This window comes from Psammomys obesus, unplaced genomic scaffold (genome assembly GCF_907164565.1).
Source record: "Psammomys obesus unplaced genomic scaffold, mPsaObe1.curated_primary_1811, whole genome shotgun sequence".
Classification (NCBI taxonomy): domain Eukaryota; kingdom Metazoa; phylum Chordata; class Mammalia; order Rodentia; family Muridae; genus Psammomys; species Psammomys obesus.
The window spans coordinates 25,004-42,587 of record NW_026590620.1 but is presented as its reverse complement, the minus strand read 5'-3'; the positions used below and the strand labels follow the sequence as shown (position 1 = coordinate 42,587).

Here is a 17,584-nt window from a genome sequence, read left to right as displayed (position 1 = left end):
TGCTTGCCAGAGCATCTTCCCCTTGCCAATTGTGCGATGGGCTCTCAAAGCTAGACCCTTGCTTTGCCTAATCCTTGCACATGATTTAAATGCTTTATTGACAAAGTACTAAAATTAGTGAAGTTGTATGTAGATAAAACTATATAACTAAAAAAAAAAAAAAACTATATAACTTCCTTTAGCCACAAATGAAAGAATAAACACTTCCATTCCTTCTTTTGCCCTGAAGCAAAACTAACTGTGAAACAGAGCCCCACTCCAGATAAACAAGTCCTGTAAATTTTAGCCATCCATTCACATGAAACAAAGAGCAAGTTGCTCAGGAAAATATAAATACTTTATCTAAATGTCTTATCTTATACTATTAAAACTTTAAGAACTATTCATGAGTCTTCCATGGAAACATACAAAAAATACCTTTTAATTTTAATTATTGTTTTTATGAAAGGTGTTATAACTGTAAACCATGCTTTAAAACATTAACAAAAGGGTTCAATGTGCAAACCCTCCTCAAAGAACAACTTGGAGTTTGTGGAAGGAATAATATGAGGTGATATATAAATGAGAGGGGAGATCCTTCAATAGAAAATAAATGTAACCAAAATGGACTTTTTAATGACAAAATATTACCATAGGTGATGACAACAGCTTGTAGAATACAAAGGTAGAACATAAATTAAATGAGGCTGGAAAGGTAACAGATTAATTTGGGGAGTGACTAAGAATATGAAGTATTAGAGAAGAATAAAGAGAAAAAATAAATTATTTCTGGAAATACCTGTCTTCTGGAGCAGAGCTCCTATGAAATGATGCAAAATCATCTAGTTAAGATAGAGTCATCATAACCAGCAACTTTTTTATAGGTTAATATTTTATGTATATGAGTGTTTACCTGCACATTTGCATGTATAACACACATACACACTTTCAAATGATGCCAGAGTAGGGCATCAGAACCCCAGGAACTGGTGTGACAATTAGTTTTTAGCTACCACATGGGTGCTGGAAACTGACCCCAGGTTGTTTGCAAGAATATCAAGTGCTCTTTACCACTGAGCCATCTCATGAGCCCCAGAAATTGTATTTTGACATATTGATTCTCAACTTGGCATAACATGGGCAATCAGAGATGAGCTTTTAAAGCCACACTCTGGGTGAACTGTTGTATGACCAGGCATCATGAGTTTCTGTTTTAATTTTTGAGACTGGATGTCACATGGCCCATGCTGGCTTCATATTTACTAAGTGGTCTAGGATTCTTTGAATTTCTGATCCTCTAGCCTCTAGTTCAGAGATTAGAGGTAAACAATACCACCTCTGGTTCTTGTAGTTCTGCCAACTGAGGAACATCTATGAGTTTTAAATATCCTCATTGATTCTTATGATCAGTCAATGGTTGAGAGGACTATGAGAATAGGACTTCTGTGAGATCTGGAAAAAGAGTTAACCACTCAACAAACACCTAAAATGTGACCATTACAACTCCTGGTGACACATAACATAACCGATTTCAATTGGACATGATTAGAACTTCAATAACATGCATATAATTTGGTCCCATTTGTCTGCACTGAGTCTTCATAATGCTAAGTTGCATTCTATACAGGCATAGAATAAAAGGCCCCTTAACTAATTCTTGAAGAGAAATAGCTCATTTGGCCAGAAAAAAAAAATTAAACTCCAAACAAATATTTTCATTTTTATACACAAAACCTCAGTTCAAAAAATGTCTCCTGTAAAACTTCATTTATACAGATAATTGTCTCTCTCACCTGTGTTTCCTTACAAGGCTGGAAGGAGAAGTTCTGAAGGACTTTAGTGAGAGCAAGTTTCATATTCATGAGTGCAAACCTCATGCCAATGCAGTTTCTGGGTCCATATCCAAAGGGCAGGTATAGATAAGGATCAATGCTGCCCTTGTTCTCCTTGCTAAACCTGGAGACACAACAGTAGGTGACAAGTTAATGAAGAATAAAATCATAAGGACTACCTATGTGAAATTGCCTTACAACATCTATCCAGCAGCATACAGATAGTTGGGTTAGATTCGTTGAAGTTTTTCTTACTGGTATTTGGCCCAGAGAATTGTACATTAAAGGTCTTTTCCATTCCCCTTGACTTATCGGGGTCCCCATATGGTTGAGATGAGACAAATGCTATTTGAAATAAATGAATCATTATGTGTTCACTAGTGTAATCATGGTGAGATGGCTAGATATAAGTACCATTTTCTTTCTAATTAAAGTGGCAATCCAATTCCAAGAGGAAATTAATGTCTGGTATTGTAAATCTGGCTAGTGAGGTCACAGGTAATATAGGAGAGCTTACTACTATTGCTTTGCTAAGCAGATATGGTATCAGACTGCCTTCTAAATATTTATGTTTAGACACAGAAATTAGGGTTTATCTCAGCCTTGGTCAGTTTGCAGTGGGAGACAGTTAACCTAGAATCTCATGACTGGTCAAAATGCTGAGAATAAGTGATGGTGGAGTGCTCAACCTCCTCCAAGGCTCAGGGAACATCACAGAAGTGGGGCAGCAAGAACTTGAGAGCCATGACATGAAATGGAGGCTGTGAAATACTATCTTCTGAACATGGCATGCCATTGCACACATGAACAAACATGTAACTACACAAGACTCTCAACACTCAACATGGGAAAGGGAGTTCCTAAGACTCCACCTCCCTAAGAAGCTACTGCCAATTAATAGATGCTAGAGGAGGAAGAAGTTTATCTTCAATAGTGTAGCCATTGATGAGTAGCCCATTCTCCAGTAAACAACTGCTATACTTATATTTATTCAAGAAACCCCAATTAAACTTATAGTCACAAGAAAACTAAAAGACGTAAAAGCAGGAGAATTGTTGAGGAAAAGCAGGGATTTAACATGAGTCGGAAAGAGAAGTAGCAAGATAATGTGATGTGAAAATGAGCAAAATACATTATACATTCACACAATTCTCAAATAATATGAAACAAAGAGAAAGAAAGTTAAAAAAGAGAAATACTCCTTTAAAGAATAAAAATTCATTTAGTATAATGGTGTGTTCCAAGTCTGAAAAGCACATAACATTTAAACTGAAAATAAAGTGGGTTCCTGCCTCACACTTAAGTTGCTCATTTACTACTTAAAGAATGAGGAAAAAACATTCTGTATTTAAGTTGTCATATTGTCTTCCCAACTCATGCCCCCTGTCCTCTCTTTCTTCCTTTTCTCTGCCACTCTCATCACAGAATGCAGATGGATACAAAAATCGTAATTTTTGTATCTTCCTACAAGAGACATAGCATGAACAGACCAACATAATTCAGGGTTGGTTCTCGTTCTTGGGATTCTGGTACCTTTCAGGTCGGAATTTCTCAGGCTCTGGCCAGTGCTGTGGGTCATGTTGAAGAGCATAAGTTGGTATCATCACTATCGACCCTTTGGGAATAAACACACCATTGATTTCAACATCTTTTTTACAGACCCTCTCAAGTCTATTAGCAATTGGGTATAATCTGAGGGTTTCATTCAACACCATGTCCAGGTACTCCATCTCCATCACACTATTGTAGCTGGGTGATGCCTGAGAAGAAAGAAAAAGATTTGTGCTAAGATTTTCAAAAACTTTCAACTCCATCTGCTTTGTACTGGTTAGTTCTCTGCAGCGAAGCACAGCATCTCAGAGCACCTTCATTAGCACACACATTTTAGATGGTTTTAAAACTTGTTTTGATTGTTTGTATGTTTTAATTATTTTTATTAATTACATTTTATTCACTTTGTATCACCCTTGTACCTCCCTCCTTCCTCCCCTCCCTATCCCACCCTCCCTCTTCTCCACCGGTGTCCCTCTCTCAGTCTACTGAAAAGGGAGGTCCTCCTCCCCTTTCCTCTGATCCTAGTCTATCAGGTCTCATCAGGCCTGTAAGTCTGTGGCCTGGTAAGGCTGTTCTCCCCTCAGGGGGATGTCATCAAAAAGTAGGCCAATCAGTTCATGTCAGAGACAGTCCCTGTCCCCATTACTGAACTGCCATAGGCTACCTTTGTGCAGGCATTCCAGGCCATATCCATGAGTGGTCCTTGGCTGGAGTATCAGTTTCAGAAAAGACCTCTGTACCCAAAATTTTAGGATCTGTCGCTGTCCTTGTGGAGCTCCTGTCCTCTCCCACTTCTTTCATAAGATTCCCTGCACTCTGTCCAAACTTTGGCCAGGAGTCTCAACATCTGCCTCAATACCCTGCAGGATAGAACCTTTCAGAGGTGTGTGTATGTGTTTTTCCTACATATGTGTTGTGCCTCACATGGGGTAATTGCCCACAGAAGCCAAACAGGACATCAGATGTCCCATGACTAGAGTTCAACAGAGTTGACAGCTGCCATGTGAGCACTGGGACTCAAATATGGATAGAACCTCTGTAAGAACAGCCAGTGCTCTTAACCACTGTGCTACCTCCCCAGCCCCTTACACAACAGTTTGTATAACTATCACATGAGGCTGGGAGGATGTCTCAAGTAGTGAAGTGTCTGCTACACAAGCCTAGGACCTGGGTTTAGACACACATCATTCATAAAGCCAGATTCAGTGGCACACATCTACAGTCCTGTCAGTTGGGGACAGAGGATCATTGGTGTTCATTGTCCAGATACCTTAGTCAATCAATAAGCTGCAGGTTTAGTGAGCGTGCCTGTCTCAAAAAAATATGTTGGAGAATAACTTAGACAAACACACACACACACACACACACACACACACACACACACACAGTATTGCATGTGATGAGAAGCTGTTTTTGATGAGCCTTCCTCTTTCCCCTCCTACTCCAAGCACCAACCAGTCACCTTATTGGGCAGAGCCCTGTCGATCTCCTCCTGCAGTTTCTTCTGTATATCAGGGTGAGTGGTCAGGGAATGCAAGACAAAGGAAAGTGTGGTGCTGGTGGTGTCATAGCCGGCAAAAATAAAGATAATTGACTGTGCCATGATCTCCATGTCAGACAGGGCTGGAAGTAAAAAAATATATATATATCTCGTGTAAGTCATGTCAATATGGACTATCACAGATGGGATGAGGAAAACCAAATGAGGCTTCGGCTTTCTTAGAGATAAATACGGAGAAGCTGTTTGCTCACCCTGAGCCTGTTATCATTATGACATCTGAGTGACACATCCAGAGATGGGGGAGATCACTTCAGCCAGGTTGTCCCAAGGTGTGTGCTATGTTCCTCATCATCACCATTGGGCAACTTCGAGACATGCGATTTCTGAGACTCATAACCAAACTTTGGGCAGAGAGCAGAGAATTGTATGAAAGAAGGGGGAGATAGTAAGACCTGGAGAGGACAGGAGTTCAACCAAGAGAACCATAGAACCAAAATATCTGGGCACAGGGATCTTTTCTGAGACTTATAATCCAATAAAGGATCATTTGTGGATCTAACCTAGAACCCCTGGTCAGATGTAGCCTATGGCAGCTCAGTATCCAAGTGGGTACTCTAGTAAGTGGAACAGGGACATTCTCTAACATGAACTCAGTGATAGGCTCTTTGAACACTCCTTCCTGAGGTGGGAGCCACCTTGCCAGGCCACAGAGGAGGACAATGCAGCCAGTCCTGATGAGATCTGATAGGCTAGTGTCAGATGGAAGGAGATGAGGACCTCCCCTATCAGTAGAATTGGAGAGGAGCATGGGAGGAGATTAAGGAGGAAAGGTAGAATTGGGAGGGAATGAGGGAGGAGCTACAACTGGGATACATAGTGAATAAACTATAATTAATATAAAAAACTAAAAATTTAATTTAAAAAAGGGATTTCTTATTTTTAAGATTTAATTTTATTTCATTTGTGTGTATTTATGTAGAGAGATGGATGCCACGTAGGTGTCAGCGGTATGCCCATGAAAGCCAGAAAAGGCCATCTGGTCCCTTAGAGAAGGAGTTATAGAAGGTTGTACACTGTCAGAGGTAGGAACAGAAAGCTGAACTCCAGTCTTCTTCTTGAGCTTAAGATTTTTTTTTACTTTTATTTTTATTTATGTGTGTGCACACACACACACATGTACAAGTATCCATGTAGGCCAGGAGATGGTATTGGAGACCACAGAGTTAAATTTACAGGCAGTTGTAAACCTTCTGACATGAATTCTCTGATTCTGTTGTTGGTAAATTCCTTTTCCCAAATAGTATAAGCCCTTGCTTCTATATTGAAATGGGACTATAAGCCCACAATCAGTAGCTATTTTTTAAATGAATATCGTTTTTAGCAATCAAAATGAACCAGAAGGGTAGAGTATATGTAGCTCAGTAGATGGACTGCCACGGATTCATTCCCCAGAACATGCTTAAAGGTCATGCATTCTCAGGCATATTATGAATGTGAGGTCAACCTCACCCTCAAACAGGGCCATGTAAAACTCTGTTTCCAAAAGAAGATGAAGTACAAAAGAAGTTAACATTAGCTGATCACATGAAAGAGTTTCAAGTGGATAAACTGGAAAGAATTTATACAAAAAAGAAACAGTGACTTTGAAAAGTGTAATTATATATGTTATATATATAACAAGTGTTGTGTGTGTGTGTGTGTGTGTGTAGGCAAGTGTACACACTAGAAATAAGCAATGAGGTAACAATGCAAGACTCCACTTACATTAGCTGCTGAGGCTCATGGAGAAGAAAGCCTGTAATTGAAAGGCCGTCATTTTCCCACCATGAAAGTAATGATGGTTTTAAAATTGAAAAGAAACATAGATGGAAAACTCAAGAGATGGCCCAGTGGCTAAGAGCACTTGTTCCACAGCTTGAGGACATGAGTTTGCATATTCTGTCCCCATGTGAAAAGCTAGGTGTGGCAGCACACCACTGTCACCCCAATGCTCTGTACCATTGGGAGCTGCTGGCTGCCAGCTTAGCTCTAGGTTTAGTAAGAGGATATAAAGCAAAGCAAGATTAGGAGAGATGCTTGGTGCCTTCTCTGTTTTCTGCACACACAACTAGGCTTTTGCACATGTGCACCTACTTGTGAACACACATACATACACCACACAAAGAAGATAAATATATATATAGGCAGTTTTTAAGTGTGTCAAAGAATTGGAGAGAAGCAGCGTGTTTTTACAAAGAGGCTTTCCTTGGAAGCTACTTATTCATCAGGCAAAGGAAAAGGCAATCTCTACCATAGATTAAGGTATAGAACACATACATACTAGGGGTTCCCAGAATGCATCAGCACTGTTTGGGTACATGCCTCCTGTCTGGATGTTTAGACTCAGATGTCTAGGCAGAGTTTTAAGTCAGTGTATGGGAAAAGAAAGAAACAACACCTATAGTCTCATGGATAACACACAGGCATCTGAAGTCTTCCATTGTGATTATCCTTCACGTTTGGAACAGTTATGCCAGTGCGCTTTCAGAAAATATCATGAAGATGATAGCCATGTCTGCTTGCACCAACTTGACAGAAATATTCCTCCACCTAGAAAATCTTCCTTGCATATTTTCTGAGTGGCCTGCCCACTCTATGAGAGCTTCCCTATGCATAGACCAGTGAGTCCTTGTTTACCTTTGTGAGACTCTTTGTCTTTGGTATTCTTGTGAGCTTTCATCATCAGCTGGAGAAAATCCACTCGATGCTGGAGGCAGAAAGAGAAATCACAAATGTAGAAGGTCAGTGATGAAGTTAAAGATGGATCAGGAGTGCAGAAGCTTAATTTGTTCTTTTCTGAGTACATGGCTCCCTTACACTCACAAACATGACTAGTGTCACTTGAGTCACCAAAGACTGAAAGCACAAGTTACTAAATCAGGAAGCAATCCAGCCACCATATCAACTGCTTTTACAATAAATAACAATTAGGTGCAATTTTAAACAGTCACTTTTATTCTTTGCAAATGCTTTTGAAGGACAGGAAAATAGTAATTCTCCCTCTTGAATCATTTTTATTTGTTACCAGAAAACTTCACATTTGTACACAATGGGATATGGTCATATCTACCCCATTCTTTCTTCTATCCAATTCTTTCTATATCCTCTGCAACATTTCTTTCTCTAAACGTTGTGCCCTCATTTTAATAACTCACTGAGTCCAAGTAGTGCTGCCAATATAAGCACGTCTGTGGGGACATCCACTGCTACATCAGAATCCTTCTAGTGTCCACAGCCTCCATCCACAGCTATTAACTGCCAATTGTTCCACAGTAATGGGAAGAGCTTGGAGAGTTCCCCTCTGATATATGTTATAGGTTTATGATCTTGATCTTCTGTAGGTCTTGTGCTGTGTCTAATTTTTGAGTTTTCAATTCTTATGCCTGGCACTGTAGTTTTCATTCTAATTGCTAAGGGTTAATTCCTGGCTTATTCTCAATAAAAAATTTAAAAATCCAAAATTCTCCTTCCCCAGAAAATGTAAATATTCTGTCTCACTCTAAATCGAGCCTTCTCTATCTACCTTTAGTAACAGATGAAGGGAAGTACACAGCTCACGTGTTCACAGCCCAACATATTTTCAACATATGGACCTCTCATGAGATCACCACTTTTTACCTTCTCATTAGAATTCAGGCGGTTTTCCTTCATTTTTTCCACAAATTTTTTGAAAAATGCTAAGGAATCCTTTGGGAACATGGAGATATTTAACATCTCATATATTGGGGTGAGGAATGGAAAAAGTACTGGAAAGAAAAAAATAAGGTTTAATGGAGATGCAAGATTCATCTAGAGAAATCAAAGCACAATCCAAATAAGCCATTTTCTCAGCCAGAAACTGTTCTCCCCTTGATCTTGCTCACATTGTAACCTTGCTCACGCCATGAGCATGCTCACTTCGGGTTACCTCCTCACTGCTCCACAGCAGTGGAACAGCCAGGCTGCAAATCTGACTTTGTATTGAACTCTGTTCCTGTAATTCTTATGGATCCAGAGAGAAAAGATGGGGGGTTTTGAGATGGTTCAAGAGATAAATGGTCCTGCAGACAAGTGTGACAACCTCAGCTTGATCCCTAGATCACATGCTGTGGAAGGATACAACCACAAAAACCAAGGTGCACATACATAGATGTACACAAACAAATAAAGACAGCTGACATTACACAGAGAAACCATGTCTCAAAAAAAAAAAAAAAAAAAAAAAAAGACAAGCTCAAAGGCAGGTGACCCCAACTCAGAAAAAAGACAAATCACATAATGTTTCTAATTTCACAGTTGTAGCCTATAATGGATAAATGTAAATATGTAAACAGGTATATATATGGCTATCACATAACACTTAAATGGAGACCAAGAAGATAATATTAAGTGGTGAGGAAGGAATGGAGTGTAGGGAAAAGGACACATGAGCTGTGTATGGAAATGTAATTAACAAGGAAAAGAATTAAAGCCCTAAATGGAGCAATGGAGCACCACTGTTAAATGGATATATATTTATAGTCACTCTACACAGACTGGAGATATGGCTCAGCAGTTACCATTGGCTGCTTTTGCAGACAACCTAGGTTTCATTCTCAGCCTCCACATGGCTGCTCTCTAAGAAGAAGGAGATGGGGAATTAGGAGGAGGCTTATGCAAGAAGACAGAGACAGCAAGGAGAGATGGGGGCTGTTATCAAAATGTTAAGTGAATAAATAAATAAATTTTTAAAAATAAAATATTTCCACATTAAAAATTAAATATAGGGTTGCCTTTTAACTCAGCAATGATGATTCTGAATATATACTTCAAAAGATAAAAAAAAATGAATATACCCTTCTATGCATATTCTCATATCAGTAAAATTCATGGCAAACAGGTGAAACTAACTTCATGTCTATTGATAGATATGGAGCATTGTTTGCTCATGGACACAGGAGATAGTGATGTTTGCTTCATTTACTATTGTGCTAAATAAAAGATGCCTGCCACAGAGACCACATAGTCGATGATCCCATTGATGTGAAATGCCAAGCATATGTAAATATACAGAAAGTGGACTGGTGGTTGCTAAGGTCTAGGCTGCTTAGGTCTAGGTGAAGGATGATGGTTAAAAGATTCAACACCATGGCTACAATGAAGCACTATACAGTCCTCAGTGATAAGGAGCCTTGTGGTCCTTCAGTCATTGCAGATTTTCAAGTGATCAAAGTGCTGTGAATCAGTGACTGCTGAGTACTAAGCCCTAAATGGAGCAACTATATCAACACCCCATCCCTCAAAGCTCAAGAAACATCCTGAAAGAAGGTGTGGAAAGAAAGACCCAGGAATGGGGCATCTGAAGTACCATATCCTGGACATGGCATGGTCCACTCATGGACTGAATCAAGCCAATAATATTGTTTGGTATCCTAGCAGGCAGTGACTGGGCTCACTGGATCACCAAAACAAAGAATGGGACATGAAATCAGAAAGAAAGTGTGTTGGGGCATCTGAGAGAAGTGAGAGGGAAGAGTTAGGGTGGGTCTAATCAAGGTATGTTGTATTCCTATATAATACAGTCAAAGAATAAATAAAATGATTCTAAAGCAAAGCCAGGAATTCTGGTGTGCACTTTAGTCCTCAGGAGGTAGAAGCAGGAGGATCACTGTGAGTTCAAAGCCAGTCTGGTCTACACAGCAATTTCCAGGCCAGGTAGAGCTACACATTGAGACGCTGACTCAAAGTGAAATAAAGTTATAAAACAAACATAATGGGCTACATGTCTCTGAATACACTAAAAACTTTGATTTGCGCCTTTAAGGGGACAAATTATGTGGCAACTGAATTATATACCAGTGGAGAAGCTAGTTTGGGGGAAAGTATGGAAGAGAAAGGCAGAGTGACAAATGCAGCCACAGACAAGACCAATAGCTCAAAAGGATGAACTGTCCACACACCTACTGACAAGAATAATGGATCAAAAAAATCAAGTCTTAAGAGCTTCTTGGCATTCTCCACAAAAGGATCCTTTGGATTGTTGAGGGAATCGACATTCACTCCAAATGACGTGCTGGTGACTACATTCATGCTGTAGGCCCCAAACACTCTGAAGAGGAAGAGACATGGGAATTTAAGATAAGCAGCAAGAAGCATGAAATAGTTCATAGTTTGAGGCAATACAGGCAAAGCCATTTCAGTATTGACCAAGCACCTTCCCATCCTACCCACCATCTACACTCGTGACTTTCAGACCATTGTGATTCTTCTTTCTAAACTGTATGTTTATCTAATATACATATTATATATATATAATATACTCATACATGAAATATATATAGTATCTAAAGGTAGAGTATATGCAGCTAGGCCATGTGATATACACAAGAAAAAAGCCCCTCTGTCCCAGTTATCCTTCCGTTCCCAAAACCACCTTGGATGCACCATCACTTACTCTTTCACAGGGACAGGCTTGCCTTTCTCTGCCTTTCCTCTCAAGTATTTTACCAAAATATCTCCATACTGTTCAACAATGGGGAACATCTGAGCACAAAGCACAAAAACAGCAGTAGTTAGGTGTGGAGAGTCAGGTCACACAAAGATTTCACTCGTAAGTCCTCTTAGTCACCTCTTTGAGTTTTCCACTGGTGAAGGTGGGAGACAGAAAGGCTCTGATTCTCTTCCACTCCTCATCCTCAGATATGGAGACAGCTTTTTTCATAATCCCCACTGGGCCAAATTTCTATGGTCACAAAAGAAAAAAAAATGACTCTGTGTAAGTCTGGAACTCTCCAAGTTTGCAAAAATGCTGAGCAGATAGCACCATATAACAAGTAGTTACTGCCTGCTTATGGTGGACTGGACCTCATGTTAGAGGGAAAGGAAAAAAAATAAAAAGTCAGCATTTCCTCATAGCCTCTATGAAATCCAGTGCTCACCAGGTTACCTGTTATGGTTGCAAACCTTTATATCCCAGGATCCATTTAAATTTAAATTTCTCTGTTGATTTAAATTAGGTCCAGGGGTTGAGGAAAGATAGGAACAGGAATTAGCAGGTGCCCTAGAGCTGTGCAGATGCCAAATGGCTTGGAGACAAATAGAAAGTGAACTTTGCATCAGAGAGGTTCTCCAGCTCAGTATTTACAACACTTGCAAAGTGAAAAGAGATGTCTTGATATGGTGTATGTGTCTGTGTGTGTGTGTGTATCTCTCTGTGTGTACATGTGTCTGTGTACATGATTGCTTGTATACATGCCTGTGTGTGCCCTTGTGCAGACCAGAGGTCTATCATCTTCCTCTATAACTCTCTACAGTACTTTTATGAGACAGGGTCTCTCACCGAACAAAGAAGACTCTGGTTTGGTTGGAATAAGGTAGCAAGCAAGCCCCTAGCGTCTACCTGTAGCTATGCACAGCTCTGGAGGCTCACAAGCATGTCACTCTGCCTGGCTCTTATGTAGATACTGGGGATCCAAACACAGGATATTTTCCCTTTGATGGAGCCATTCCTTCTGATCCTAGTCTATAAGGTCTCATCAGGAGTGACTGCATTGTCTTCCTCTGTGGCCTGGTAGGCTTCACCCCCCTGACGGGGAGGTGATCAAAGAGCAGGCCAATCAGTCAATGACAGAGACAGTCCCTGTTCCCATTACAATGAAACCCACTTGGACACTGAACTGCCATGGGCTACATCTGTGCAGGAGTTCTAGGTTATCTCAGTGAATTGTCCTTGGTTGAAGTATCAGTCTCAGAAAAGTCCCCTGTGAAGTCATTGTTTGATTCTTTTGCTCTCTTGTCCTCTCCAGATCCTATTAATTCCCAATTCTTTCATAAGATTCCCTGCACTCTGCCCAGAGTTTGGCTCTGTGGTAGGCTCCTGCCCTGTTGACTGTGTTCTCCCTCCTCTGATATCTATCCTCTTGGCCTTTCTGAATGGGGATTAAGTATCTTACTCAGTCTTCCTTCGTGATTAGTTTCTTTAGGAGTATAGATTTTAGTGTCTTTATTCTATATTATATGTCTCATATCCACTTATAATTGAGTATATACCATGTTTGTCTTTCTGATTCAGGATACCTCAACCAGAATTATTGTTTCCAGTTCCCACATTTGTCTTCAAGTTTCATGATTTCGTTGTTTTTACTTGCTGAGTAGTATTCCATTGTGTAAATGAACCACAAATTCTGTATCCATTCCTCAACTGAGGGGCATCTGGGTTGTTTCTAGCTACTGGCTATTACAAATAAAGCTATTACAAACATGATTGAGCAAATGTCCCTATTGTATACTTGAGCATATTTTGGATATATGCCTAGGAGTGGTATACCTGTATCTTGAGAAAGCACAATTGCTAATTGTCTGAGAAAGTGCCAGATTGTTTTCAAAGTGGTTGTACAATTTTACATTCCCACCAGCAGTGGAGGAGCGTTCTGCTTTCTCCACATCCTCTCCAGCAGGTGTTTTCACTTGAGTTTTTTATTTTAGCCATTCTGATGGATATAAGGTGAAATCTCAGAATCTCAGGATCGTTTTGATTTGCATTTCCCTGATGACTAAGGACGTTGATCATTTCTTTAAGTGTTTCTCTGCCATTCAATATTCCTCTTTTGAGAAGTCTCTATTTAGCTCTGTACCCCATTTTTTAATTGGATTGCTTGATTTGTTGCTGTTTAACTTATTTAGTTCTTTATATATTCTGGATATTAGTCTTCTGTCAGATATAGCATTCATTGGTGAAGATCCTTTCCCAATTTGTAGGCAGTCATTTTGTTCTGATGACAGTGTCTTTTGCTTTACTGAAGGTTTTCATTTTCATGAGGTCCCATTTATAGATTGTTGATCTTAGAGCCTGTGCTGTTGGTGTTCTGTTTAGGAAGTAGTCTCCTGTGCCAATGAGTTCAAGGAACTTCCCCACATTTTCTTCTAAAACGTTTAGTGTGTCTGGTTTTATAATGAGATCTTTGATCCAGTTGGACTTTAGTTATGTGCATTGTGATGAGTATGAGCATGCAGTTTTCTACATGTAGACATCCAGTTAGACCAGCACCATTTGTTGAAGACGCTATCTTTTTTTCCATTGTATGGTTTTGGCATCTTTGTCAAAAATCAAGTGTGCAGAAGTGAGTGGTTTTATATCAGGGTCTTCTATTCAAATCTATTGATCCACCAGTTGTTTCCAATGCCATTTCCATTCAGTTTTTACTATTGCTGCTCTATAGTGCAGCTTGAGATCAGGGATGGAGATACCACCATAAGATCTTTTATTGTAGAGGATTGTTTTAGCAATTCTGGGTTTCTTGTTATTCCATATAAAGTTGAAAATTATTTTTTCAAGGTCTATAAAGAATTATGTTTGTAATTTGATGGGAATTGCCTTGAATCTGTAGATTTCTTTTGGTAAGATGGCCATTTTTACTATGTTAATCCTGCCAATCCATGAACATGGGAGATCTTCCCATCTTCTGTTATCTTCTACTATTTCTTTCTTCAGAGACTGAAAGTTTTTTTTTTTTTTCATACAAGTCTTTGACTTTTTGGTTAGAATCACACCAAGGTACTTTATGTCATTTGTGTCTATTGTGAAGGGTGTTGTTTCCCTATTTCTTTCTCAGTCCTTTTGTCTTTTGTATAAAAGAGAGCTACTGATTTTTTTGAGTTAATTTTGTATACTGTCACTTTGCTGAATGTGTTTATCAACTGTACAAGTTCCCTGGTAGAATTTTTTTGGGTTATTCATGTCTACTATCATATCATCTTCAGGTAGTGATACTTTGAGTTCTTCCTTTCCAATTTGTATCCCCTTGATCTCCTTTAATTGTCTTATTGCTCTAGCAAAGACTTTCAGAACTGTACTGAAGAGATACAGAGAGAGTAGGCAGCTTTGCCTTGTCCCTGATATCAGTGGAATTGTTTTAAGTTTCTCTTTTAGTTTGATGTGTGCTGTAGGCTTGCTGTATATTGCCTTTACTGTGTTTAGGTATGTGCCTTGTATCCCTGATCTCTTCAAGAATTTAATTCTGAATGGGTGTTGGATTTTCTCAAATGCTTTTTCAGCAACTAAGGAGCTTATAGTGTGTGTGTGTGTGTGTGTGTGTGTGTGTGTGTGTGTGTGTGTGTTTTCTTTCAGTTTGTTTATATGATGGGTTACATTGATGGATTTCCATATATTGAACCACACCTTTATACCTGAGATGAAGCCTATTTTCTTCTCACCTAATTTATTAGGTATTCTGTAGGCCTCTTGTATTCTTATAGGCCTCTCCTTTAAGTTGGGGAAATTTTCTTCTATGATTTTGTTGAAAACACTTTCTGGGCCTTGGAAATGGGAATCTTCTTTTTCCTCTATTCCTATTATTCTTAGGTTTTGTCTTTTCATATTATCTTGGATTTCTTGGAAGAATTGTATCAGGAATATTTTAGATTTATTATTTCTTTTGACAGTTACATCCATTTCTTCCATTGTATCTTCCACACCTGAGATTCTTTTTTCCATCTCTGGTAGTCTGTTGGTTATGCTTACCTCTGTAGGTCATGTTTTCTTTCCTAAATTCTTGCTCTCTGTGATTTCCTCTGTTTGTGCTTTTTTTTTTAATTTTTCCAATTCTATCTTCAGATTTTGCACTGTTTTGTTGATTTTCTTCATCTCTTTGACTTAATTTTCCTGTTTCCCCTTCACGTTTGTTTGAACATTCTTCTGTTTCTTTTATTTCTTTCAGTGACTTAATTATTTCCTCTTTGACGGCCACAAACTGGCTGCATCTTCCTATATTTCTTTACAGATGGCTATAATCTGTTTGACTTTTTTTTCATCTAATTCTTTTTGCATTTTATTTGTTTCTTCCATTATCCTCTTCATAAGCATGTAAGGTCATCTTCTTGATTTTCACTTATGTTAGGGTGTCCAGGGCTAATTGCCAGGATAAATGGCTTCTGGAGATGCCATATTGCTTTGCCTTTTGTTGGTTTTGCTTTTACTCTGGCCTCTATCCTTTTGGTGTCTCTGGTGTTGGCTGCTAATTTCTGGTGCCTGCAGGAATCCTGGGGTGGGGAGAATCCCCCTGGCAGGTTTGTAAAGGAGGCCTCCTCAGCTTTTTGGGTATGGTCAACTAAATGGCTGTGCTTCTCAGGAATTGTCACAATTCACCTCAGGCATATGGACCTATGCGGTATCTATGATGTTCAGGAAGGTTGTCTTCTCATCAGGAGAAGGCCTGAAGATGACTGCCCTGCTGCTTGGTTTGTTGCTCTGAATTTAGTGAGCTGCTGCTTCTGCTCTTACCCTATGTTTGCTGGGCACAGCCTTCTTGAAGAACTGGGGAGCCCTATGGTTTCTTCAGTTTAGCTAAGGATACTGCTAGCTAAAGGTGAGATACTGCACCTTCGAGCAGTATCTTAGGGCTGCTCCAGTGGCTCTCAGGCTTCTGTAGGTTTGAGGTTGGAGCTGTGTGCTCCGGTACCCAAGCCGTAATCAATGGCAGGTGGGCACGGCACTCATGCATACAGTAGGAAGCCAGAGCTTAGACGCAGTGGGAACCCAGAAACTTTTCTGGAGCTAGGTGTCCTGAGGTTGAACCCAATGTTTCCCCCTCTGTGGGGTTTTCTCCTTACAAGGACACCTAGTCTGTGGTGTTTGGGGGTCTGCAGTTCTCTCTGGGATGGCACGTAGAACACACAGGAGCAGGCATGTGGCTCCATCTTGCTGGCTACTGGGTGTCTGGGTGCCTGCAGAAACCCAGGAAAGTTTTTTGGGGGAAGGGTTGTCAGCTGAGTGCTCTGATGTCAGAATTGCTCTTCCCCTTACTGTGGGGTTTTCCACTCAACAGAGAAACTTAGTCTCTGGTGTCCTGAGTTCTGACTGGGATGTTGAATCGGGCATGCAGGCTGGACTCTATGCTGTCAGCTGTTCACCCCACTCTGGGCTGACAGCTCTGCACCTGCTGGACCCCTGGGATTTCCATGGGGTTTTCTCTCAACTGGAAATCCCAGTCTCTGGGGTTGTGGGGCTCAGAGTTCATTCTGGGATGGTGATCAGAGCACACAGATATGTGGCTCTGGGATGGTGATTGAGCACCTGGTGTGACATGAGAACTTTTCGGTGGTTTAGATGGGTGACCTGAAGCTAATTGATTCCCATTCCATGGGGTTTCCTTCCATCTAGGAAACACAATCCCTGGTGTTTTAGGGTCCAGAGTTCCATCTGCTGGTCACTGTGCATACTGTGCTGTGCTGCTGGTCAGAAAGAGTGTCCTCCCAGCCCTGCATCTTGGATCTACCTTAATTCTTTATACAGTGATAAAAGGAGGAAGAGAATCCTTTTTCCTTAATAAGACCTTTTTTCTATCTTCCACATTTATATTTTATATTAATGTGGAGGCATCCAACACACCCTTATATTACAGAACTCAGCGCAACAGGAAAAAAGTTAAACAGTTTGACTTGATGAAGGGCATCTGCAAACAAGGCCTTCAGTGAACTTCACCAAATGACCAGTGGCTAAATGAGGACCAGTGAGGTGCCTCAGTAGGTAAAGGTGATGCTGCCATGCTCAACAACCTGAGTTTGAAACCCAGGACCCACAGGGTGTAAGGAGAGAGCAAACAGGCTTCCTTACATAGAACAGTTAGATAGCTATGGTTTAAGAGAAAGGCCATGCATGAAAGGACCTGGACCCCCTGTTCAAAGGAAGCCCATTGCTTGCTCAGTTTCTAAGTGGCTTTCCTAG

The 17,584-nt window shown here is 40.2% G+C and overlaps 1 protein-coding gene across 1 annotated transcript in view; it reads right to left on the bottom strand.

The window, feature by feature from the left end:
• Nucleotides 1-1,685: 1,685 nt before the first annotated feature.
• The window catches only part of LOC129677366 (cytochrome P450 3A1-like), a 37,071-nt gene continuing 21,172 nt past the window's right edge, over nt 1,686-17,584 (bottom strand). Inside the window, exons 5-12 of the mRNA XM_055608020.1 lie at nt 11,492-11,605; nt 11,318-11,406; nt 10,824-10,972; nt 8,524-8,651; nt 7,543-7,612; nt 4,828-4,988; nt 3,345-3,571; nt 1,686-1,935 (exon numbers count right to left, since the gene is read on the bottom strand). Of these exons, the coding sequence (XP_055463995.1) occupies nt 1,701-1,935; nt 3,345-3,571; nt 4,828-4,988; nt 7,543-7,612; nt 8,524-8,651; nt 10,824-10,972; nt 11,318-11,406; nt 11,492-11,605 (1,173 nt within the window). The 3' untranslated portion in view covers nt 1,686-1,700. The remainder of the gene's footprint in view (nt 1,936-3,344; nt 3,572-4,827; nt 4,989-7,542; nt 7,613-8,523; nt 8,652-10,823; nt 10,973-11,317; nt 11,407-11,491; nt 11,606-17,584) is intronic.